The sequence below is a fragment of the Panicum virgatum genome, chromosome 9N, assembly GCF_016808335.1.
Source record: "Panicum virgatum strain AP13 chromosome 9N, P.virgatum_v5, whole genome shotgun sequence".
In the NCBI taxonomy this organism is placed as follows: domain Eukaryota; kingdom Viridiplantae; phylum Streptophyta; class Magnoliopsida; order Poales; family Poaceae; genus Panicum; species Panicum virgatum.
The window spans coordinates 67,876,511-67,902,545 of NC_053153.1; the positions used below are offsets into that span (position 1 = coordinate 67,876,511).

At 46.3% G+C, this 26,035-nt stretch overlaps 2 protein-coding genes and 1 long non-coding RNA gene across 7 annotated transcripts; 2 read left to right on the forward strand and 1 right to left on the reverse strand.

The window, feature by feature from the left end:
* Nucleotides 1–10,081: 10,081 nt before the first annotated feature.
* Nucleotides 10,082–12,172, forward strand: LOC120688302 (probable xyloglucan 6-xylosyltransferase 1). Its single transcript, XM_039970562.1, has one exon. The coding sequence runs from the start codon at nucleotides 10,549–10,551 to the stop codon at nucleotides 11,890–11,892; it is 1,344 nt and encodes a 447-aa protein (XP_039826496.1). The 5' UTR covers nucleotides 10,082–10,548; the 3' UTR covers nucleotides 11,893–12,172.
* Nucleotides 12,173–13,335: 1,163 nt separating this feature from the next.
* Nucleotides 13,336–16,793, reverse strand: LOC120688301 (probable LL-diaminopimelate aminotransferase, chloroplastic). Of its 4 annotated transcripts, none has more exons than XM_039970558.1 (10): nucleotides 16,632–16,793; nucleotides 16,455–16,540; nucleotides 16,114–16,181; nucleotides 15,907–16,023; nucleotides 15,570–15,632; nucleotides 14,978–15,082; nucleotides 14,839–14,889; nucleotides 14,324–14,644; nucleotides 13,947–14,153; nucleotides 13,336–13,874 (listed from the first exon to the last, which is right to left on the reverse strand). In XM_039970558.1, the coding sequence occupies exons 1-10, from the start codon at nucleotides 16,709–16,711 to the stop codon at nucleotides 13,581–13,583; spliced, it is 1,392 nt and encodes a 463-aa protein (XP_039826492.1). In that variant the 5' UTR covers nucleotides 16,712–16,793; the 3' UTR covers nucleotides 13,336–13,580. The 4 variants fall into 4 exon arrangements, with proteins under 4 accessions (XP_039826492.1, XP_039826491.1, XP_039826493.1 ...); XM_039970557.1 differs by having other exon boundaries at nucleotides 16,608–16,780; XM_039970559.1 differs by having other exon boundaries at nucleotides 16,674–16,773.
* A 5,145-nt stretch (nucleotides 16,794–21,938) lies between these two features.
* Nucleotides 21,939–24,125, forward strand: LOC120691735. 2 transcript variants are annotated; one of them, XR_005682367.1, is made up of 3 exons: nucleotides 21,942–22,582; nucleotides 22,675–22,940; nucleotides 23,024–24,125. It is a non-coding gene; the product is annotated as an uncharacterized LOC120691735 (long non-coding RNA). The 2 variants fall into 2 exon arrangements; XR_005682366.1 differs by having other exon boundaries at nucleotides 21,939–22,582; nucleotides 22,675–24,125.
* Nucleotides 24,126–26,035: the final 1,910 nt, after the last annotated feature.

The following is a 26,035-nucleotide window of genomic DNA, read 5'->3' on the forward strand; positions in this document are numbered from 1 at the left end:
GAGAAGTCTTGAGATAATTGCATTACTCACATTTGAATCCTTTTTGATTCAGATGGCGACTTGTTCCCAGATCTTTTGGGATGAGGAGGGAAATGCTCATACCGATTGTCTGTACTGGGAGGGTTTTCCGAGGATTCTTTGGGATTCACTTCGTACCTTCCACTACCCAGATCCACCCCAGTACACGGGACGCCAGTTTTCGGAGGATGGAATTAAGAAGAACAGAGTTAAGATGATCATTCCTCAGCACCCCACCTTGGAGTGGCCACCGATTGAGATTGAGGTGATTGGGTATCGTCTTGTGGATGCGTTTGAGAAAGCAGCTCTCAACGCTATCACCACTTTTTGTGAGCACCACCCCGAGGAGGTAGCAGCATATCCTATTGGTTTGTTTCCAGCAGTCCGTACTGGCGATGCAGAGTGGCTGTTCAGGGTCACACACTTTGGGCACTTGATTGGAGATGTAGCGGATGAGACTATCGAGGCAGTAGTCAGATATATGAATGCCCAGTCTCACTACCAGATACTTCAGCAGCGACACATGGACCAGGTGATAGACTTGGCCCAGAGTTTTCAGCGAGGTCTTCGTCTGAAGGATATTCAGATTGGGGGACTTCAGGATGCCGTTGCTGGGAGGGACACTGCTATTGCACAGTTTGAGCATCAGGCTATGGAGTATGGTGCTGAGATAGAGCAGCGCAACACAGTTATCGGATTTCTTCAGGCACAGGTGAATGAGCTGCAAGCAGATTGGGCTGATGCTTTAGCACATGTTGGTATGCTCCAGGAGCAACTAGATGCCCCAGCTGAGCCGGCAGCAGCAGAGGAGGACCCAGAGGAGATTGAGGGAGTATCTGACTTAGATTCAGAGCACGCACTTGCTGAGCCTAACCCTCAGCCGGACGACTCTTCTTCCGGCAGCGCCTCTTCTGTGGGCAACCTCGACGACTTCTAGGCGACTTAGACTTGTCCTAGCTAGTTGTGTTCTCTTGTTGTAACATATGTATATAGGGAAGATGTTATTGTAAAATAGCCTTAGGGAGGAGTACCACTTGTTGTATTATATGTGGTAAGGTTAAGCGATGTTAGGTTGTAAGAACAAGGCTGCTTTGGATGTATTTCCAGATGATTTACCTGGAATGCCTCCTGATAGAGACATCGAGTTTGTTATCGAACTTCAACCCGGTACCGCCCCTATTTCTAAGAGGTCGTACCGAATGCCTCCAAATGAATTAGCAGAATTGAAAGTCCAACTCCAAGACCTTCTTGACAAAGGTTTTATACGTCCCAGTTCTTCACCCTGGGGATGTCCAGCCCTGTTTGTGAAGAAGAAAGACAATAGTTTGAGGCTATGTGTTGATTATCGACCACTCAATGCGGTCACTATTAAAAACAAGTATCCTCTTCCCCGCATTGATATTCTGTTTGATCAGTTAGCTGGAGCTAAGGTTTTCTCTAAGATTGATCTTCGTTCTGGCTACCATCAAATAAAGATCAAGCCTTGTGATATTCCAAAGACTGCTTTCTCTACCAGATATGGACTATATGAATATTTGGTTATGTCTTTTGGTCTTACCAACGCCCCAGCATATTTTATGTACTTGATGAATTCAGTCTTCATGCCGGAGCTGGATAAATTCGTCGTGGTTTTCATTGACGATATCTTGATCTACTCCAAGAATGAAGAAGATCATGCTGAACATTTGCGTATCGTTCTCCAACGATTACGAGATCATCATCTTTATGCCAAATTCTCCAAGTGTGAATTTTGGTTGGACAGTGTGAAATTTTTAGGTCACACTATCTCCAGTGATGGTATATCTGTTGATCCAACTAAAGTACAAGAAGTGATGGATTGGGAATCTCCTATTTCAGTTCATCAAATTCGCAGTTTTCTTGGTTTAGCTGGATATTATCGTCGGTTTATTACTGATTTCTCCAGAATAGCCAAGCCTATGACGGAGTTATTAAAGAAGGGAGTGAAGTTCGTTTGGAATGATAAGTGTGAAGAAGCTTTCCAAACTCTTAAAGCAAGATTGACTACCGCTCCAGTATTGTCTACACCGGACAGTACTAAACCTTTTGATGTCTATTGTGATGCGTCGGGTACGGGACTTGGTTGTGTGCTTATGCAGGACAACCGGGTTATTTCTTATGCATCAAGAGCTCTCCGGGATCATGAGAAGAATTATCCGACCCATGATCTGGAATTAGCAGCGGTTATTCACGCTCTTAAGATGTGGAGACATCATCTTATGGGAACTCACTGTAATATTTACACTGACCATAAGAGTCTCAAATATATCTTCACTCAAGTGGATCTCAACATGAGACAGAGACGCTGGCTGGAGTTGATAAAGGATTATGATCTAGAAGTGCATTATCATCCAGGAAAGGCTAATGTGGTTGCGGATGCACTCAGCCGCAAGTCACAATGCCATTGTCTATCTGTAGAACCATTCAATGAAACTCTATGTCAGGAAATGATGAAGTTAAACCTAGAAATGGTACCTCAAGGAAGTTTGAACCATATATCCCTTGAGCCTACACTTCATGATAGCATCATCATGGGACAATTACATGATGAGGGTATCAAGGTTATCAAGGAAAAGTTATCACAGGGAGAAGCAAAGTATAAATGTTTCAGAGTGGATCATAGGGGAGTTCTATGGTTCGAATCCCGACTGGTGGTACCTAAGGATCATCAGCTTAGAAAGCAAATCCTTGATGAAGCACATCTATCGAAGTTTTCGATTCATCCCGGTGGTACCAAGATGTACCATGATCTCAAACAAAATTTCTAGTGGACTCGAATGAAAAGAGAGATCGCCAGATATGTTTCTGAGTGTGATGTCTGTCAAAGAGTTAAAGCTAGTCATTTGAAAGTAGCTGGTACTCTCCAACCTTTATCTATTCCATCCTGGAAATGGGAGGACATCAGTATGGATTTTATCGTTGGTTTACCCACTACTCCTCATAAGCATGATTCTGTTTGGGTAATCGTTGATAGACTCACCAAGACCGCTCATTTTATTCCAGTACACACCACTTATTCTGCCAAGAAGTACGCAGAAATTTATCTCGATCAGATTGTTCGTTTACATGGCATTCCAAAGACGATTATTTCTGATCGTGGGCCTCAGTTTATAGCACGTTTCTGGGAGCAAATGCAAGAATCCCTTGGAACAAAACTGATTCGTAGTTCAGCTTATCATCCACAAACAGATGGGCAAACTGAACGAATCAATCAAATCCTTGAAGACATGTTGAGGGCATGTGTTATTCAATATGGCAAGAATTGGGTTAAGTGCTTAGCACTGGCAGAGTTTTCATACAATAACAGTTATCAATCTAGCTTGCAAATGGCCCCATTTGAAGCATTATACGGTCGAAGGTGTCGAACTCCTTTGAATTGGTCGCAAGCTGGGGAACGCAAAATTTTTGGGCCAGATTTAGTCTCTGAGGCAGAGGAGCAAGTCAGAGTTATCCAGGTTAATCTTAAAGCAGCCCAATCAAGACAGAAAAGTTATGCAGACAAAAGAAGAGATCCTTTACAATTCGAGGTAGGAGACTTTGTATATTTGCGAGTATCTCCTACTAAAGGTGTTCAACGCTTTGGCTTAAAAGGGAAATTAGCACCCCGATATATCGGACCATTTGAAATTATCGAAACTTGTGGACCCGTTGCCTACCGACTCCGTCTTTCATCTCAATTGGCCGCCGTTCATGATGTCTTCCATGTCTCACAACTTCGGAAGTGCACCAGGGTACCTACTGAAATCCTTGAACCACAAGATATCGAAATTGAATCCGATCTATCTTATACGGAGTATCCAATCAAGATTCTTGACACAAAAGAAAGAAGTACTAGAAGGGAGAAAGTTAAAATGTACAAAATCCAGTGGAATCAGCATACTGTAGAAGAAGCTACTTGGGAAACTGAAAATTTTCTCCAAAGAAACTTTCCCGACTTTCTTAGAACCAATCCAGGTACCAAATCGTTGCACCCTTTTCTTTCTATAATCTCGGGACGAGATTCCTTTTAGGGGGGAAGGCTGTAACACCCCGGGTGTTTACACAGTAATTAATTAAGTGTCTGCACAGTAATTGGGTAGGTTTGCTATGCATCATGTGCTAGAATTACTTAAAAAGGATCTTTTTGTAATTATGAAAGGGTATATGTGTAATTATGATTTTATGCAAGGTCCTTTATATAGTTATTTCTGAATATAGCTTTTGTGGAGGGTGTTTGTGCAAAATTTCAGTGCATTTATTGCATGGCATCAATTTTTGCTTGAAGGTCTACATTTGAAATGAAATTGCTTTAAAAAAAGACAAATTTCCTGGAATTCAAAATCCCTTCAACAGTTTTAATTTTAGCTCTTGAAGCTTTGGCCAAATAAATTTTTGCACAACATCAAAGTTGTAGATCTTGAAATTTTGAACAACTTTCATGTTGGGCACTTTTCCATTTGAGCTTTGATTTAAAAGTTATTGCTTGTTTACAGAAAGGTCCCTGGAACTTTTGGAAATTGCAAAATCGCCCTTATGACCATCTCCCCCTCTCTGCTCTGCTTCTCGCCGCCGGCCACCGACAGCGCCGCCCGCCGACGATTTCCCGGCCTTCCCGGCCATCAATTCGCCGTGCGCTGGCGCCCACGCGTCGCGGACGAGCTCCTCCCCCCGCCTGTTGCCTCGCGCTGGCGCCTCCACCCCTCGCCACGCCGCCCCGCCGCGCCCAGAACCTCCCCAGCGGCCGCCACCGCGACGCCGCCGTGGAGAGCCCAAACCCGAGGCCCAGCTCTCGATCTTTCGCGCGCCTGAGCACTACCAGAAGCCCCGCGCTCTATTCCCCTCCTCGTTTCGCCAGTTCCCTAACCCCACGCCCCAGAACGCCGCCGCCGCTCACCCCGAACGCCGGCGAGCTTCACCCCGCCGCGGAGCCGCCACCCCAGACCCGCTCCACCCCTACAGCCCCCACCTTTAGCACCGCCTCGACCTCGCGCAGCTCCCAGGCCACTTCCCCTCGCCTGAACCTCACCGGAGCACCCTCGCCGTCGCTTGCCTCCGCCGCCGACCCGCCCTGCTCCGCCGAGCCGCCGATTCCGAGCCCCTCCGCGCAACCCTAGGCCACCCAGAGGTGCGCCTTGCACCCGTGAAGCTCACGCACCCCTCCCCTCTCGCCGCCGGTGAGCCCCTCGCCGGGAAACGGCCGGTCAACCGCCGCCTCCCCTCTCTGACCCGGCCCAGGGACCTCGGGTTGAAAGGAAAGAAAACCCAGGGGGTTATTTGCATAGGCCTAGACTCAGATGAATAGTGCCAGTAGGGGCTGCTTTGTAATATTTTTCAGTGAACTTTGAAATTCTAGATCAATTCGTAGAAAATTCGTAAAATAGCAAATCTTGATGTTTTGGAATCCTCTTGAAGAGCTCTATGCAGTAGAACCAGAATATGTTAGGCCTTAGTTGCAAGTTTTTGCTGTAGATGTTGTTTTGTGTTACTAGGTGTATAACTACTTGTTCTTTAATCTTTTTCTTATCTGATGCTTGAAAGCTTGTTTTGCTTTGAAATTTTGGTGGTAGTTTACTCATGTTACACTAGCTTTGCTATAAAAATTTCATGATCAGTTCTTTGTTGTAGCTTTTTATTTGATTTAATCTTTGTTTAATAGACTTTATTCATGGTAAATAGTTTCTGTTCTTAATAAATCCTGAAAATATTCATGAGTGTTCTTCTGGAGTATGTTAGCTTGTCCACGAAGTTTGAGCTTTAGTTCATGTCTAGAACAGGAGCAAAAATTAAATCTTGCTAAACTGATGTCTGTTTAGTTTAATTTTCCTGAATTAATTCCGTGCAGATAAAATCATGAAAAATTCACAGCAGCTAGATCATCCCTGTTTAGATCTCATGTTAAATTTTGAGCTTCTGATCTTCTTTAGTTTGACCTGTGTAATTCTTGCTTGTTCTAGATGTTATCTGAGTAAATGATTTATTGTGATTAAATGATTACATGTCTTGGCATGATTTTTGTAGGGTAGATTACTTTATTCATGTTCTGTTTAGAGTAATTTTGATAGATTTTATTACTGTTTGTACTTTGATTTGTTGATTTATTTACAAACCATGACTTATTTGTATAGGAAATCGCCACCACTCTTTTTATGAAGTTAGTTAACTTCTTTTGTGCTTTTGATCATGATGCCTTGTGTAGTTAAATTTGTTATTTAACTACTCTATAAACGATTGCCCATGTTTGTTTATAATGTTGTTCTTGCATTACATATAGATACGACTACTTTGTCAGACGGGACGTACGAGTTGATTCCGGAGTCTGACGGAGGTGATCTCGAAGCTCAAGTGAACACTGCGGAACTAACTGAAGCCCCGAACCAAAGTTCGGAAGAGCCTAGCGCTGAAATAGTTAGCAATTACCGAGAAGGCAAGCCCCGGACATAACCTATATTTCAAAATTATTATCATTTACTGTTATTACTTACTTGTGCATTTACAGTTCTTAGGATTTGAATTGAAACCCTAGATGCATGATCCTAGGAACCTATGTACTGAACACTAGACCTGAGTTCGACTATCTGCTAAGCTTATAGGAACGGTAAAAGTCGAGTGATTGCCTGTCACTCGCGAGCTTTATAGGAATTGCTTGTTTACTTTCTGTTAACAATATAAGGACGACGGACGGGGTTGTGTTCGATATCATGTCCTATGTGAGACCCCGTCTGTGTTGATGAACTTGCTAAGGTCGCGGTGTGTGGTAGTGCTGGTTAAGTTTTTGAAAGTACTAGTCACATGCCGTAAATATGGTACGCGGCAAGCCTAGTAGCCGATTGGACCGGGGAGTGGATATACCTCCCACTCTCTCAGTAGGGATAGGTTTTATTTTATGTTGCGCAACACTACGACTTCTAGGGACAAGGTTCGGCCTTGGAGCCCTGTAGTCGGGGAGAGTGGCACTATCCACAAGCCGGAAAGAAAGGTTAACGGTTGTTTGGGAATGACTCGACGGTATTCCAGACGTGTGTGCTAGGTTACCCTTGCAAGGTTGAATTTCGATTCAGAATCGTCCGCCTCTCACGATGAAATGAGACTGCTTGATCTCTTTGCCACACAGAGTAATAAGAGCAACAATATTCTTATTAATCTTGATGTTTGCTTAGAAGTTTCACCATGAATGGTTAGTAGATGCTTACATAGAATGGTTAATCAACTAGAATCTTGCAGCTAAAACTTGAAAGTAAGGACCTACTCTTTATTGCTTTTCAGCAAAGGAAAACCAGAGCCTTACAAAGCCTTGCATAGTCTAGCTAAGGTGGGCTACTTATACCCGTTGTCGGTTAAGTCTTGCTGAGTATTAGAATACTCAGCCTTGCTGTTGAAATCCTTTTTCAGGTATGAGTTTTGAGGATCAGATCGCTAGCTTGACCTATCCTTGCGCTTTGCCTCCTGGCTGGTCCGTAGAATGGGATACGTCTTCGGCCGGCAATGACTATGACGAGTGATACCCGGCTTGGGCTAGCTTGGTATACTTTTGGCGACGTGTTGTAGAAATCGCGTTTCATCTTCCGCTGTTTAGACTCTGAACTTATAATCATGGCTTGTATAACTGTTTTACTTAAGTTGGTTTTGTAATAATGGTTTGAACTATTTTGTAATCACTACTGAACTTGCCTGTGTTGTAAATTTTGTGGTTGTAATATCTCTGGACTCGCCTTCGTGCGAGGTATGCTTGTTCGATCCGAGAATCGGTGGTTGTATCGGGACGTTACCCGACAGACCAAAAATTGTTCCGTTTGAAGTGCGTTTAAGCTAATGTTGCCTTTATGGTGATGGTTTACGCACTTGAGCCGGGATAATTTAGGCGGTTCTGCCACACAATGCAGGGTTGTATCTCTACTATGAGCTAGCACTAGTGCATGCACATTTGTTCGGATGACACCGGCTGCTCTGCTTCGTGCAGCGTATGGCTACGATCGTTATGGAACTGCAGTTCGGCTGCAGGCGAGAGATAAAATTCGGGCGGATGATGCTTCAGGCGGCGATGGCGAGTATGCGCGTGCAGGCGCAATCGCCGGGGTTGGGGTGAATTTGGGAAGCTAAGCTGCAGGTGAGTTTGATTAGAGCGAGTTCGGCATTTTGTCCGTTAGGTTCAGCCTTGGAGGTTTGGATGATGGTGGCGTCTGCAAGACTGCACTTCTGTGCCGGGTTCAAGCTGCACTTGACTTCAGGCTATGAGCTGTGCGACAAGCCGAGGATTTGCATAATGGTGTATCTGCGAGATGCTTGTGTGCGAGTGATCTTCATGATCTTTGTTCAGAACTATTATGCCTAAGGCAATGACAAGATCGTTTTAGCTGCCAGCCATCATGCACGTGGCACTGCACAAACAAAATTCCACCCTTTTTTTCATGCCCTTATATATTACTGACGTAAAGTCAGCAACATGTCCCGTGTCCGTGTCGATCATGGAGATCAATTTAAGTATATGACTTATTAAGTTTAGCAAATTAAATCTTCCAATTCAATGCTTGGATTCACAGATCTAATCTACTAAAAAAATTTATACCGTGCTGCTTTATTCAACGAACAAATTCGAAGCCTGTCGTGTAGGACAGTTCAACGAACAGATCCGATCGCTGGCGACGTTGAAGTAGTCGACGTCGTCGAAGTAGCCGATGACGTGGACGATGGCGAGACTGCCGGCGTCGAGCTTGATGACGACTCCTTCAGCGCGTGTAGTCGATGAAGAGCGGTCGTGCTGATAACGTGTTGTAAAACACATTGTCAACGGTTGGATCTTCTCCCTCTCACGCCTCTCACGATAAATATAAGAACACAAGTAGACAAGATACAATGTAGGTGGAGCTTCTCTTTATTCCTCATATCGATAATTTACAATGAAGATCTCTCTCATATATATACTCCGACCTATAACTAGAGTTTTAGTAAGAGCCCATAACCAACCGGACATGGACTAGAACTTCTAGTACTCCTTTCCTTCTATATACATATATACAGTCCGATTGTTTTACAACAAACTTCACCGTTGGACTGCAAAATATTTCCATCCACGGTTGCATCAGCAAACATTTTCAGTCCCTTTCCGTCGCGTCTTGCGTATGGAAAACTAGGCTATTCCCAGTGCAGGATGTCTTCAGCGTTTCATGGATGACACATCATCTTTTGTGGTGATGTGGCAAGAAATTGAAGAGGAGAGAGAGGATACAAGTTTCGTCGAGATGAAACGAGGCCGGCACTGTTACCCAGGCCTTTTTTTTTGAAACTCTGTTACCCAGGCCTTAAGCTGACCCCAGCGGAGGGAGTAAGAGCAAATTTGCTCCTTCCTCGTTTCCCACGCCCTCTCTGTCTACAGTGCCAAACAGTACATCTACAGTGTCAAACAGTGTATTTGCTCCTTCATTTCCTCCTTCCACTGTGGACGGTCTTAGTACGCGGAAGAAACTACACTGGGGCTCATCGCGCTGCTACTCAGGCCTTGGAAACTGCAAAGTGAAACGTTGCACTGGGAATAGCCTTATTGTACTTTTTCTCAAAAAAAAAGAACTATGGTACTAATAATTCAAAAACTGGCTAGGACACGTCACACATTAATACCTTACTGTAGTGACATTCAAAATCTGGAAAAGTCAAAACCCGAGACCCGTGAACCTGCAAGCCCGGTCACTCCCTCCCAGGGTTAACAATTTCGTCGAAATTTCGGAAAATTTTTCGTTTCCGCTAGTTACCGGGATCCGAAATTTCGGTATTTTTCGGTATATTTCGTTTTCAAATTCAAAATTCAACAAATTTCGACCGAAATTCAACGAAATTCGCCGAAATTTACCGAAATTTCGGAACGGAATTCCGTTTCCGCTAAACACCGGGATTTGACCGGAAAACTGCTCGCTCCACCGCTCCACCGTCATGACGGCAAATCAACCGTGGTTAATTTAACCGACGCCTCCCACGCTGTCCATACACGCTCTCCCGGGCCCACCCGCCATAGACCCACCGCACCGAGCCAAACCGGAGATTAAACAGCGATCGCCGGGGGGTAAAATGGTGTGGAAGCATCGCATCTCGTGTCCGCGTCGTCCTGCACTGCTCCCCATTCTCTCTCTTCCCCCAGCCCAGCCTCGCCTTCTTCCTCCTCTTCCTCTCCCCCCAATCTGCGGCGGGGTTGATTCGATTTCGATTCCCTTCCCACCACCGATCGCCCACCACCTCCTTCCCCCAGACAGCCAACGCAATCCGCTCCCCGAGGTGCCTCCCCTCGCAACGTGCGGGCTCGCTCGCGGGCGGGGCCGGCACACTCACCGCCACCACCCTCTTATTAATTTCCCCATCCCCCTCCGCGCTTCAAAACCTCCTCCGCCTCCGCCTCCGCCTCATCCTCCTGCTCCGCCACTTCCAAGCCCCGCGGGCGCCGCATTGCTCGCCGCCGCCGCCGCCTTGGTTCCTCTTGCGCCCCCTTCTGTATTTGGTGGTTTGGTCTGGGTTTGGTTGCGAGGAGTTGTTTGATCGGAGGAGGGGAAAATGTGGGTGGAGCGGGTGGTCGGGGAGCGCCGGATGCGGGAGATCCAGCGCTTCGCGCGGAACGCTAAGCTCACCGCCGTCTGCCTCCTCCTCACCATCGTCGTGCTCCGCGGCTACGTCGGCGCCGGCCGCTACGGCACGCCGCAGCAGGACCTCATCGAGCTCCGCCAGCACTTCGTCTCCCACCCGCACCGGGCGCTCGCCGAGCACCACGACGCCAGGTCCAGGGGCTCCGCCACAACCACCTCGTCGTCCTCCTCCTCCGGACGCGGCGACGACGAGCCTGACCCGCCGCCGAGGACGCTCAGGGACCCGCCCTACACGCTGGGCCCCAAGATCTCCGACTGGGACGAGCAGCGCGCCGCCTGGCACCGCCGCCACCCGGAGACGCCGCCCTTCCTCAACGACGTCAAGCCGCGGGTGCTGCTCGTCACCGGCTCCTCCCCCAAGCCCTGCGAGAACCCCGTCGGTGACCACTACCTCCTCAAGTCCATCAAGAACAAGATCGACTACTGCCGCGTCCACGGCATCGAGATCTTCTACAACATGGCGCTGCTCGACGCCGAGATGGCCGGATTCTGGGCCAAGCTCCCGCTCATCCGGGCGCTGCTCCTGGCGCACCCGGAGGTCGAGTTCCTCTGGTGGATGGACTCCGACGCCATGTTCACCGACATGGCATTCGAGCTCCCTTGGGAGCGCTACGGGCCGTACAACCTCGTCATGCACGGCTGGGACGAGATGGTCTACGACGACAAGAATTGGATTGGGCTCAACACAGGCAGCTTCTTGCTGCGCAATTGCCAGTGGTCGCTTGATATGCTGGATACCTGGGCGCCAATGGGGCCAAAGGGCCCTGTCCGCATTGAGGCTGGCAAGGTGCTGACCAAGTCCTTGAAGGATCGGCCAGTATTTGAGGCTGATGATCAGTCGGCCATGGTGTACATCCTCGCCACTCAGCGTGAGAAATGGGGTGACAAGGTGTACCTTGAGAATGGGTACTACCTCCACGGCTACTGGGGCATCTTGGTTGATAGGTATGAGGAGATGCTTGAGAATTACAAGCCAGGGCTTGGGGATCACCGGTGGCCGCTCGTCACTCACTTTGTCGGTTGCAAGCCTTGCGGCAAATTTGGGGACTACCCTGTTGAGCGTTGTCTCAAACAGATGGACCGTGCATTCAATTTTGGGGATAACCAGATCTTGCAGATGTATGGGTTCACGCACAAGTCGCTTGCAAGCAGGAGAGTGAAGAGGATCAGGAATGAGACTAGTAACCCACTCGAGATGAAGGATGAGCTTGGGTTGCTCCACCCCGCATTCAAGGCTGTGAAGACTTCCACATGATAATTAGAGTACCAATTCCACTTGTTATTTTGTTTCTTCGTTCTAGATCCTGTTGGGTCTGAATCTGAAGTGTTCTTTTTGTAGAATCTGGTGACAATGGGAGGGTTGGGATCATGGGATGGATATGTTATAATGTGATGAGATGTTAGGATAATGATGTTATGCTTATTTGTTGGCATAAGTTATGTCTTACACTCCTAGAAATTGAGTTAATGAATGAACTCAAGTTATTGGTCACCATGATAGCCTTCAATAGAATTTCCTGTATGGTTGTGATTTTTCATTGCCTCCAGTATACGAGTATACCAGTAGGTGTTGAATTATTCATGAGATATCAGGATCCTTAAGCAGGATAGGATATGGTTGTCCTCTGAGTCAATTATTTTGCTTTCTTGTTTGCCTTACTATTAGTGGTGATGTGGTAGCAAGAAACTCTAGTTATGTATATATGTGAGCTCAAAATCCTCAACAAGATATGCGTTGCTAGGAGTTGGTTTCAGTTTACACTGTCATTATTTTGTCCTTGCTTCATCTATATCTTCTATTTAAATCATTGAAGAGGAGGGCTTGATACTATTCACCATTTCCTTGCTTTTGTAACATCTTTTATTGGCATTGATGAGAAACTGTGCATTGATGTGAACTTGTGTGCGCGGGATTTTGTATTGCATGCCATTATTTTTGTGCTGTGACCTGTTGATGTAAACCCCAAAATTATCGAACTTCATTGTCATAGTAGACGAAGTTATGTTTCCTGGAAGCTGTCTGTAATGTTCCGTTTTCTCCGTTGCAGTCTTGATTTCGTTTTAACAGGTTTTCTTACAGTGCGATGCAATTGGTTCAGTAACTTGATATCAGTAGCCTTCTGGGGAAGGCATTGGTTCCAGAATCCCCCTTTTTTTTTTCTAAAGTTTCTTGATACTGATAAGTTTATACTTTATACCAGTTTCTTAGTTTCACATTTAATTGGTCCTGTCGATGGAATCACTGCCACTGCTGATGCGATCTGTGAAATATAGCAATAGATTTCTATGATCTCTTTCATTTGTCAGGCAAATTCAGTTCTCCTAGCACGTCCCGGCGGAATTTAGCATCTGTTGTGTGAACATTAGCGGCATAGCGCTGTCGCAGATCTGGAAAAACATGGTTTCAGCATCTTGTGTCAGTAAAACTACAGAAGTGATCGTACGAAGTCAACGATTCGCTCCTCTCCATGCCGAGGTAATTAGAGCTCATACTCCAATGAATCCTCCTCTCTAGGCGGTCAACTTCCATAGATACTGGTGTAGCACCGGTGTCTACCAGTAATTGTTTATACATGCCAAAAAGAAGATTTGAGCAAAGATAGTTTATAGTCGATTTTATTTAGTCTGCGTGCGTAACATGTGATGCATCCGAAATATTACGAAACAGCAACTGCAAATGAACAGTAACAGCAAGAACTGTAAGGAAAATAACCTAGGCCATATATAACCATTGGTGATTTAAACGCCTCAGGTATACAAAGCATTATTTCAAAATGGAAATGGTTTGAATGGAGTAACACCATTAAAAAAAAGCCTACGAAATTATCAAGTATCACTTCTAATATCTCCTGGTAGCTCCAAAGAGAGGATTTGGCATTCCAAATCCAGCTGTGATCTTATTGGTACAGTCCTTCAAGTGCGATACAGAAGTTGCGTCGGTGCTCATTTGTACAGTTGCTTTAATCTCCTAGCGGCTTCAATGATGTTCTCTCTGTGGCCGAATGCACTGACCCTCACAAAGCCTTCGCCGCCTGGTCCAAATCCACTGCCAGGAGTAGTGACAACGTTTGCCTTCTCGAGGATCTCAGCGAACACATCCCACGAATTGCGATCAGGGAAGTGCACCCACACATAAGGAGCGTTCTTGGCACCATACACGTTGAACCCAAGCGATGTAAATGTGTCAACAATTATTTCAGTGTTCTCCTTGTAGAAGCCAACGACGTCACGCATAGCCTGCATGGGAAACAAACAGGCATAAGCAAAAACTAAGGGTCATCTGAAGATTTCAACAAACTGAAATTCTACCTTCAGGCCCTCTGTAGAGAGGCAAGCTAAGCCACCAGCTTGAGCAATGTTTGATGCGCCATTGAAGCAAGTGCAGACTATGCGGTTGAAATCTTTAGCAACTGGATGTCCATCTGAGAAAAGAAGTTCCTTGGGGACAACAGTCCAACCTAGACGGACACCAGTGAACCCAGCATATTTTGAGAATGATGCTGTCTCAATGGCAACCTGCACATAAACAAACCATGATGACAAAAGTGTAGTTCGATTTACTTGGAAAAATGGTGTGTTTATTGTCATAACCATGACACTAAATACTTTGGAGAAAAAAGCAATTAAGTGGTAAAATATTCTAATATGCATTATAAATAAGTAAAGTACTGGAACACAGAGCCTACCTCTTTTGCTCCAGGAATTTCAAAGATGGACTTTGGACTATCATCTGATATGTACATAGCATAAGCAGAATCATAGACAATGATGGACCCATTGTCCTTAGCAAATTTGACTAGTTTTGTTAGTTGGTCCCGAGATGCAGCAGCACCAGTAGGGTTGTTGGGTGAACAAAAGAAAATTATATCTGTTCGTGGGACAGTTGACAGATCAGGGAAAAATCCATTTTCGGGATTGCATCTCATGTACTCAATGTTGCCATACTTCTGAACATCTTGCTGATATAAGTCGGTTTGGCCCATGATAACACTTGAATCAACATATGCCTGTCAAAATGAAGGCCATGTTTTAATTTCACCAGACAATTTGTTGTGGTAGTAACAGCTAAGCCAAAAGTAACAGTATGAAAACAACAGTACAAAAGAACTATTTTCACCATTATCATCACACAAAGTTCAGAATCATGAACATGAAAGGTTAAAGTAACCGAGAGTTAAAGCCAATTAAACAACTCTCTTACAGGGTATGATGGGTCTTGGACTGCAATTGTCACATTAGATCCAAAAAGGACCTGGAACATTTGAATCAGGAAACTTGTTAACAGACATTTTTAACACGAGCTGTAAGCCTAAAAGAGAAGAGGCGAGTTATTTTGGTACCTGGAGGCGAGAAATGTCACATTTGGCACCATCAGAGACAAATATGTCTGAATCTTCAATACCAATGTCCGCATAGTAGGTTGCAGCAATTGCTGCCCTTAGTTTCTGCATTGACAACCATCACAAGATTTCATGAAGCTGATTAGCTGAAGATAAGGAGCTAATATAAGGTCAGCGCAAAGAACAAACTACATATCTTATTGAAAAAATAGTAATTCATGCAAGTAGAGTAGATCAAATACACAAGCACTTGGAAGGATACTGAAAGAAAAGGCACCAACTCATCAAGCACTTCGTACAGAATGGGTCTTTCAGCTAAGATGGCGTAAATGATTTGGAAATAGCAACTCTTAAAAAAAACAGAGCACAACATGTTAAAGATAGTTATCTTTTATTAACAGGACAGCAATCCTCCTCAAATAATTATTAGAAGACAACCAATCTTACAGCCATATTCCTCCACAAAATAGATATGTAGAATCCCATAGCTGTTATACAAGCTATCTGAATTTGTCTTTAAAAAAAAAAGAACAGCTATCGGCACCAGTCTACTGATGCACTGAGTTGCTAATAAAGCCACAGTCTATAGTACCTTTTCACCTTGCTCAGCTCCATAACCACTGTAGCCATCAATTGTTGATAAGGCATGTGCTCTCTGTCTTTACAAATAGAGTAATCAATAAAAAAATGCAATTGCAAAAGAGGTATAGAGCAAAAAAAAAATGTAGAGGAATTTTCTTAGTTTGCTCCTACAAATATGTACAAGAAGAACCAAACGACGAGAGCCAAAATAAATAAATAAAACATAAAGGTGAATGCACCAGTGAAAACTGGTATTTTTTGGTGATTTTTTTGAAAAAAAATAGGTGAACTGAATATATAAAATTGAAAACACCATTAGATTGTTATTTTTCACAACGAGAAGGCACCTCTGCCATGGCATTTGTTATGACGTCAGGAATGGGCTCGGTAGTGTCACCTATCCCAAGGCTTATAATCTCAGCATCAGGGTACTTCAGCAAATGAGCTGCTCTTCTCCTGGCTATCTGATTGACAGTCAGCAAACCAAGACTATCAGAAACAAAATAGCAGAACAGTATCAACAAAGAAGCAAACAGATGAGAATAACGCTTAACCTCAGGAAACAGATATCCTGCTTGGAGCTTGGTCATGTTTGCATTGCGCGGGACACTAGTCTTGTAAGCTTCAGGACAGGAGGAAGAAAATATCAGGAAACAACATCCGTATTTCTGTTCCTACAACATCTCCAGGCAACTCTTTACATGAACGCAACACCAGCCAAACAAGGAGCTACCACGGCGAACAGAAAACTAGAATAATACCCTAGTCGAACTAGCACCTGCAGCATTCGATTGAACGCCTGAAACGAAACCTAACAGAGACTAGAAGAGAATTCAGCGAGCAGGATGCAAATGGGAAACCATTAGCGATGAAGTATATCAGGGCTTGGTCGTACCTGTATCGGCGGCCGGCGGGATACTGACGCAGCGGACGGTGACAGGCATTCTCCCGGCGGGTTGGCGGTGGCTGGTCCTCGACGCCCTGGAAGCGTGTCACGGTTAGAGGCATATCCTTCGGATTAACAACGACGCGATGCGCACCGTGCTACCGGGAACGGGGAGCAGTTCGGTACTTGACATAGAACGGCGACGGAGAGAGGAAGGAGGAGGAGGACATGGTGATGGCGGGGCCGCCGGTGGGGGCTGCTGCCATGGCGGCGGCGGAGGATGGCTACTTGGGTAGGGTGATGAGCCTCTGCTTCGCTGTCACGGGGGACGGAGGGAACACGGAACGACTTGGGTTTTGGACGCGGGCCGTGGGCCACAGTGGGCCTGCCTGCTGTGGTTGACACTCGTGCACGTTTTGGATAACGACTTTCGCATTTCGCAGAATGGATTAAAGCTCGGCCTTCTCCGAGAAAGCAACGATGCAGTTGAGCCTACAGAGACACAGCCAGCGCGGGGGGCTCGGCCGACGGCCGTGCTGGGCCGATCGCCGGAGAAACATACGGGTCCGATGCGCCGGTGCTGGGTGGAGAGGACGGACACGTGAGCGACCCCCCAACCGAAGCCAAACGCACGCACGGCCAAGGCGTCGCCGCGCAGCGACTGAAGTCGGGTGGTCGCTCACGTGTCCTGCTTCTCCACCCTGCACGGGGCACACCTGTGGGCTGTGGCCTCGACTGTCGACACATAGCTCTGCAGCCGAACGCTCGATGAACTAATCGCCTGATGCATTCGTAGCCCTCCCATTATTTATGTACACGGTAATAGCAGCATGGAGTGTTTGCTAGCATCGATCCGCAAGCAAGTAGACGCCAAGGAGGCCATGGTTTTTGCGCCCAGAAGCAGGAGAGAAAACGGGCGCTATAACAGCAATCGAAGGACTTGTTGCTCGGGAAATCTGGATGAGGTCGTGGCGTGGGCCTGACGAGTGACCAAGGCTGGTGTTTTCCGCCTCGATTGCGGCGAAATTCCGGTTATGGCAGGCGGCAAAGGAGGAGGATGCCAGTTGGGTCTGCTACACTACTATGAGTTCCCGGTGGTGGTGGTGGTGTGTGGCTGTTGTGATGTTTTTTTTTTTCTCGGCTGAGCCTTGTCCGGCCCTGAAATACGGGCTCTCATTCCAATAGGCAGTGAACGATAGGCCCAAGATAGTAGTACAGAAATACACTATATCTATTTTCTATTTTAGTCGCAAGGAAGGAAAGGTGACGGAACTTTTTTTTTGATAACAAGGTGACGGAACTTGAATTGCCATTTCCCAATAGCAGTACAAGACCGTATCAATCCTTGAAGAAAGAAACGTCCATATCGATCCTTTGAAGAAAGAAACATGAAGTCACGCAGATTATCATTTGCCCAGGAAGTTACAGAAGCCACACCAGAGTTTCATAGAAAAAAGTTGCTGCAAGGACTTGACTCTGATCCAGGAATAGCTGCAGGAGCAACTCGCTATTTTCCTAAATTAGTAGATTTAGATAAGCAACAAACTAAGAGGCTAGATGTAGGAAGGAAACAATAATAATTTATAAGCAACAGAACAAGATCATTAGCTACCTAGTTCTAGTTTAATTCAAACATCCAAAACAGCAGTGTACATATAAGAGCCAGGTGAAGTACAAAAACATCTACAACACAGCATAAGCTATAACATTTTACAAACATTACCTTCATCTCCGATGTGCTCTTCACATATAGGAATATCCTAAATGTCATTTCAAATACATCAGTTTTCATCATTAGTCATAGACAATCCTGTCATGCGAGTTCGATGGATGCAGTAGCTTACCTCTGTGCAAGACCGTTATTTTATGCTCAGCATCCCATTATAGGCCACCCAAACTAACAACGTAAGGGTTTATTTTCTCCTCTTCAGCTCTAAGACTAGTTTATGCTTGATCTGAATTTACTATACGATTGACAAAAAATGGGCACTAAGAATGAATAGAGAACCCTAGAGCTATTGGGCGAATGACCAACATCAAAACTTACGGTCACCAGATGATCACATAACATATATGTTCATCCGAAAGTTTGTCCATTTGGTAAAAATATAATCTGCTCCTAAACAGGATCAAGACTGGGTAGTTTCTACTTTGACAAGTGTCAAAATTACTTTTGTTTTAACTACTGTATGAAATGTAGTGCTATAAATGTTACCCCTACAGGCCTGCGAATTGTTAATGTTTATGTCCTAACGCCAGGTTGACATAGAGTTGAAGAGTTTTCAAGCAAGGCGGATACCTTTTGTCAATTGGCAGACTCCAAGAAACTCTCTGTATCTTTCCAATTGTTAGAAATATAAGTTTTGATTGAAAAATACCCTCCAACAGCTTCTCTAAATAGTTATCCAAATATAGTCATCCTCAATTCCGCATTTCTCGCTAGCCAAACATAGATAACAAATATAGCTTTCTAGAGTATACACAAGATATAGAAAAGTTGTTGGAGAGTAAAAGTATATAGAAAGCGATTTTTATAGAGAAGGCTCTCCAAATGATAATTTAGAGAGTGAAATTTAGAAAGACTCTTGAAGATGCTCCTATTAACCATGATTTATCTCTTAAGTAAAAGAAGAAATGTAGTATACAGACTCGCTATTTTTCAAAAAGTGAAAAAAAATGGGAATGCAATCAAGTTTTAGAATCTATCGGTAGTTTTTGCTAATTCTAATAATAGAAATGCATACAGTATGTGGTCGTTCGTTAAAAAGAGAAAAAAGAAAGCGAAGCAGCAAGAAGGAAACCACAAAGTCATCGGGGATGCAGCAGAGACATGGGCTTTGTTTAGATACATAAAATTGCACCTATAAAGTACTGTAGCACTTTCGTTTGTATTTGATAATTATTGTTCTATTATGAGTTAACTAGCCTCAAAATATTCGTCTAGCAAATTACAAACAAACTGTGTAATTAGTTATTTTATTTAGTTACATTTAATATTTAATGTATGAGTTTAAAGATTTGATGTGACGAAGAATTTTATAAAGTTTTGAAATTTTGAAAAGAATAAACAAGGGCATGATCGATAGGCCTGAAGCCTGAAGCGGTCAATCGGTGTGCGCAGAATATAAGCAGCATCACATCAGCGGCGTCAGAAAGTTAGAGCTGGCCCGCGCGACGCTGGAAGTCCAGCCACAGCCACAGCCACAGACGCAGGGGTTCACTCGCGCGCCGATCCCATCAGGATTCAGGCCGTATTTAGATGTTTTGTAAAAAAATTTGTGAATCTTGCGAATTTGAAGTGCTAAATGAAGTTTATTTACAAAACTTTTTGCACAGATGGGTTGTAAATCGCGAGACGAATCTAATGATACTAATTAATATATAATTAATTAATAATTAGCGGATGATTACTGTAGCATCACTGTTGCACTCATGGATTAAGTATGCTCATTAGATTCGTCTCGCGATTTACAGCCCATCTATGTAAAAAATTTTATAAATAGGTTTCATTTAATACTCCATACATGTGTCGAAATATTTAATGTGATATTTTTTATGTTTATAGGATTTATAGAGTGCGAACTAAACAGAGCCTCGGGTCAAGACTCAAGTTCTAGACGGGCGGGTAGGGTCAGAGGGAGGTGCTGAGCGGGCGTATTTGCTGGAAGTGCGCTGAGCCACTTCGAGGCCCCGTTTAGTTTTTTAAAAAATTCACATCCTATCTGTCATATTAAATCTTCGAATATATACATGAAGCATTAAATACAGTTAAAAAAATAATTAATTACACAATCTAATTGATTATCACGAGATGAATCTTTTAAATCTAATTAATTTATGATTAAATATTATTTATCAAATAACAATAAAATATGCTACAGTGTCAAAATCCAAATTTTTTCATCAACTAAACACACCCTGAACTGATGGAATATGAAAGGTGGGCCCTTGTGAGCGCTGACTTCCGTTCTGGTGTCCGTCTAGCGCTCGTTCTCGAGGTGAGAGCGAGCCAAGCCTGGTTTAGGCCCTGTTTGGAATCAAATTTTTTTCAGAAATCCTTATCACATCAAAAGGAATCTTACTATTTTATAGTATTAAATAAAATCTGTTTATAAATGTTTTTTGACAGCTGAGTGCTTTTTCGCGAGACGAATCTAATGAACCTAATTAATTCATAATTTGCTACAGTGATGCAACAGTAACCATTCGCTAATCATAAATTAAGATACCTCATTAGATTCGTCTCGCAGTTTAGCCCCAGAGTTCTACAGTTAGTTTTATAATTAATATTTATTTAATACTTCTAAATACTTAAAAGTTCCCGTGACTTAAAAAATGTCCCTGGAACCAAACAACCCCTTAGTTCCAAAAAAATTCACACAGTACATGTCACATCGAATCTTCGGACACATGTATAAAATATTAAATGCAGTTGAACAAAATAACTAATTACACAATTTAACTGATTACCACGAGATGAATCTTTGAAGCCTAATTAGTCCATGATTGGACATTATTTGTCAAATAACAACGAAATATGTTACAGTGTCAAAATCCAAACTTTTTCACCAACTAAACACACCCCAACTCTGGGGTGTGGGGGGGGGGGGGAGCTCCTGCTTGCTGCTTCGGGGCTGCAAAGGTTGAAACTGACGAAGGAAACAAAGGCGAACCCACCAAGCCAAAGGCAGTGTGCGTGTGAATGAACTCGAGCTAGCAGAAGCCCGATTGCGATGCGCGATCGCAACGTAGGGAGGCGCGCGACGCGGCCCGCGCCCGCACTCACCGCCGGTGCCTCTTGCCTATCGCTTGCTGGCTGCAGCAATTGCAGCATTGCGCTGCGCTGCGCTGCGCAGATATAAAATTGTTGAAGCGTGCAGCACTGCGTGGCCCCTGAAATAGTGGGCGACCCTTTTTTTGTTTGCCCGCCACCGCCCCCATTGCCATTTTGCCACCAGCCGAGCCGTGACGCGCAGCACAACTGCTCAAATTGCCGCGCGCCACCGCCACGCCAGGCCGCTCCTCACCGCCACAACGTCGCGAAGGACAGCGACCGGTGCGCGGCCAGCTTCAGGCTTTCGGCGGGCAGAGCACCGCCCCCGGCTTTGGAGTGCGGGGTCTGGTGTTCGCGATTGAAGCACAGCTGCCTCGCACCTGTGTGTCTGTAATAAAATTTGTTAATGATTTTTATGGTGCACAATACGACTATATACTATTATTTGAAAAAGATTCGTATGTAAACATCGGATGGTCAAAATTTATCTATACCACTAAAATGTTGATTAGTAGTATAAGATGGTATATCAAAGTAAGGTAGTATAAGAATAATATAGAGAAATTATTTGTGATATATCTCTGTTTTATCTCTACTACTAAAAAGACCCTAAACAAGACTTTTTTTTGGTTCGTCTTTACGCTTTTAATGGTCCGCACTGCACTTTCAATCGTCCGTCCGCCCGCCTGCTCTTTCCTTCGTTCGTCCGTCGGGCCCCCCTCCCCACTCTCCCTCGACGGTTCCTCCTCCGCCCGCCTGCTCTTTCCTTTCCGTCGGCCCCCCCTCCCCCCTCCCCACTCGCCCGCAACGGTTCCTCCTCCGCGCCTCCCCCGCGACGGTTCCTCCTCCGCAGGACGCCGCCGCCGCGCCTCCTCTGTCCCCGGCTTCGCCGATCCACTCTGTCCCCGGCGTTGGCATCGCCGCTACTCCCGCACCGCTCCACCGCCTCCCACCACAGCCCCTCCCGCACGGATGCGCGGATGCGGTCGCGGAGCCCGCGGATCTGCCGAGCCGCCACCATCATGGCCAATGGCGACCTCCTCCTCCGCCCCCCGGCGCCACCCCCGCGCCACGCCACCGCCGCAGCATCCCGACCCCTACCCGCGACCCGACTCCGCCGCCCACGCCATCGCTGTGGTGCAGGGGGCCGCCGCCGCATCCCCTCCCCCTCCCCCATGTCCCGATCCCGACGCCCACGCCATGGCGTCCGACAAAACCTGGCTCCGATCCAGTGGCGTCGGTGCTTGTGGCTGGCTCGCCGGCGAGCGTCCACTGGCAAAGTCCCTCTCGCCTCGATTGCTCTGGTCACCAGGTCCCAGTAGAACTGGCGTATGCATGATGGATCATCTACATGGAATCCCAGGTACGATAGTGTATCTATCTGCCCCGATTAAGTTCATCTCCGGCCTCTTTTTCTCATTTAATTCGATTTTTACCCTGCTGCTCCAATAACAGATTAGGATTTAGGGGATCAACATAGGAGTAATCTATTCGATCCGATGTCTCTTAGGATGATAGCGGCAGCCTCCAACATCGACGATTGTACGCTCTGCAATCTCCCTCTATTGAGTTGATATTAATACGGGTATGATTCTGGGTGATCAAATTTGCATAAACCTGCACGGACATGGGTTTATCATGGATGATGGCCTCCTCACGATCTGAAGCTGCAGACTTCTGTTCGATGTATCTTTCTTGCTGTGACGATGGCCGGCAACCAGGTAGCAAAATTATGTGAGAAAGAAACTACATATAAGTAATTTGATAATTCTTCATATTATGGCATTACTTGATACTTTTTCAGATTGCAGTATTACATGCCACATTTTTTAGATCAGAGTATCACTTGATACTTTCAGCTACAGAATCCAGATCACGGTATATGTTCATACATCATTCAAATTACCATATACCTTGATACTTTTTCAGGACAGAGTACATTTTGCAAATTGGCATCCATGCATACATCATGATGATTTAGTTGCCATCCAGACGTCTATACTGCCTTTGCACACAATGCATACCCATGCTTGCTTTCTCATTTACGGCCTTAGATGTATGTATGTTTCAATGCTGTCCCAAGATTTAAACAGTGGATAATTGTTTGCTTGGCAGGGTTACAATCTAGAGGATGCAACGGAATTGTCTTTGAAGGAGACCTTGCTGGCTTCGCTGCTAATTTACCCACTTCACCTCCTGGTTTCGCTCCACAAAGTTAAGTCGAGATGTCTGAATAGTGGAAAGCTTCACCATTACCAACTGAACCTGTGAAGCTTTTTATTGGCATCCTTTTAGCTGCGGAAACCTGGAGATTCCAAAAGCAAAATAGCAGAAGGAGTCCTTGCATTGACCGCGGTGAAAGTTCGAACGACCATGAGACCATGGGGCCTACCTTGCGGAATGTCTAGAACCATGCATACATCATGATGATTTAGTTGCCATCCAGACGTCTATACTGCCTTTGCACACAATGCATACCCATGCTTGCTTTCTCATTTACGGCCTTATGATGTATGTATGTTTCAATGCTGTCCCAAGATTTAAACAGTGGATAATTGTTTGCTTGGCAGGGTTACAATCTAGAGGATGCAACGGAATTGTCTTTAAAAGGAGACCTTGCTGGCTTCGCTGCTAATTTACCCACTTCACCTCCTGGTTTCGCTCCACAGAGTTATGTCGAGATGTCTGAATAGTGGAAAGCTTCACCATTACCAACTGAACCTGTGAAGCTTTTTATTGGCATCCTTTTAGCTGCGGAAACCTGGAGATTAAGGATTTGATGTGCCTGTGTCCTGTAACCGTATCCTATAACTACCATAGTGCCTAAAATGGATTTCATGCATGTAAGATGTATGGACTAACCACTAATGTAAGAACCGTTCCTGTACATCTGCGAAGTTGTTCCATCTTCTGTGTTGCGTGGCCTGGTTATTAAAACAACATTTAAACGTCGTGAAAACGAGAAAACGTTCAAGTGAAATCGACGTTTAAATGTTAAAACGTCCGTTTAAACGATAAAATGTCCATCGTTTCGTTAAAATCTCCTCTCTATTCGTTTTATCGTTTTAATAATCCTGTTGCGTGGTTTATTCTTTGATTTAGCATCCCTCCTGCGGATGAGCTATCGAACCTTTACAGCTTCGATAAACAACATTCCCCTATGAAACAGCCTAAAATCACAATCCATATACGCTTTTCCAGGGCTCGCGCGCTATCGCGCGCGTTCTGTACTAGTGCAGGATCAAAGGACCAGGGATTCAGGGAAGATCAAGGAGGCAATTCCCTACAGGCCATTAAAAAAAGTTTCCAATTCCGTTCATACCATTAGAAAAGTTCTCGCTCCCAACCAGCCATCAACTCAACTTTGTTTGGACTCACGTGCCACTTCCGTTAGATTTTCATTATATTTTGGTGGAACGGCAGCTAACGGCAACTTAAAATGTCTCTTTTGCCCCTCACATCAATCTTCTTCCTCAACGGGCTCGGTGACGGAAGGGGTGGTGGCGCGCCCATCTGCACTGCAGCAGCGACCGAACTCCACTCCACACGCAAATGGTGGGGGAGCGTGAGGGAGACGAGACCTACCCTTCCAAGGCTTCGGTTGGGGAGGAGGCGACCGGATTGGGGGTCCCCTGCGGAGCTGTTGCTCCGGCGGCGGCGATTGGCGGCGTTCCGGTGAGGGGGAGTGGCGGTGGCCGGGCCTAAGAGCTTCCTTGGAAGGTGGGGGAGCTCTTGGGCGGGTCAGCTCGGGCGGAGAGAGGGCGGAAGTGGGGGCTCCACGGCGAGCAGGCCACGGCGGCGGCGGCCGGCTTACTGGACAGGGGAGCTCGGCTTGGGGGCTCTTCTACGCGCGAGATTGGGGAGTGAGGGGTGAGGAGGCTTTCTACGATGCAGATGAGGGGGGAATAGCCAGCCATAGGGCGTCGCGGTGGTGGCCTGGGCCCGAGCACGGTGGGCTGGGCTCGTCGGCCACCTGGCCGGCAGCTGGCGCCCATCTGCTTTGCTCCTCCTCGTTGCTGCCCTCGCACTCTTCCATAGCCCGCCCCTCTAAGATGCCCACGGTGGCGGCGGCGGCTTCAACGACCCAGCGCACGACACCCAGTTCGGCGAGGATGGCGCACCTGCACAGAGGCCCCGCCCATGCCAAGGCAGGGAACAGCGGGGGCGAGCTGCAGCTCCGGCCGGTGAGGCGCGCGTGGGAGAATTGCGGCTCCGGCTGGCGAGGCGGGCGGGGGTGAGCTGCAGCTCCGGCCGACGGCGCTAAGGCGGCGGCCATGGCGTGGCCCAGCGGCGCGCAGGAGGCGGGACCGCGGCAGCGCGCGTAGGGCGGCCTGCAACGCTCGCGCGGGTGAGCCGGCAGTGTTCGCGCGGAGCCGCGTGTGCTGGGGACCGGCGGCGCGCGAGGGAGGCAAGCAGGAAGCGGCGACGGCGCACAGCAGGAAGGAGGGTGGCGGCGCAGGAGGGCCAGGAGGCAGCCATGGGCGGTGCTGCAGCTGGAGACGACGCTCGGGTGGAGTAGCGGCGCACATAGGGGAGGAGGCAAGCTGGGGAGTGGCGCACGGGGAAGGAAATGGAGGTGGCGCACACAGGGGAGGAGGCAAGCAGGGGGAGTGGCGCACGGGGAAGGAAAGGGAGGTGGCGCACACAGGGGAGGAGGCAAGCAGGGAGTGGCGCACGGGGAAGGAAAGGGAGGTGGCGCACAGCTTGCAGCAATGGAGCTCGGGCTGGAGATAGGTGGAAGGGGAATAGAAGGATAAAATGGTCACTTTGCTTTGTCGTTAACTTCCGTTTTTGCTAAACTAGCAAGGTGACCCGC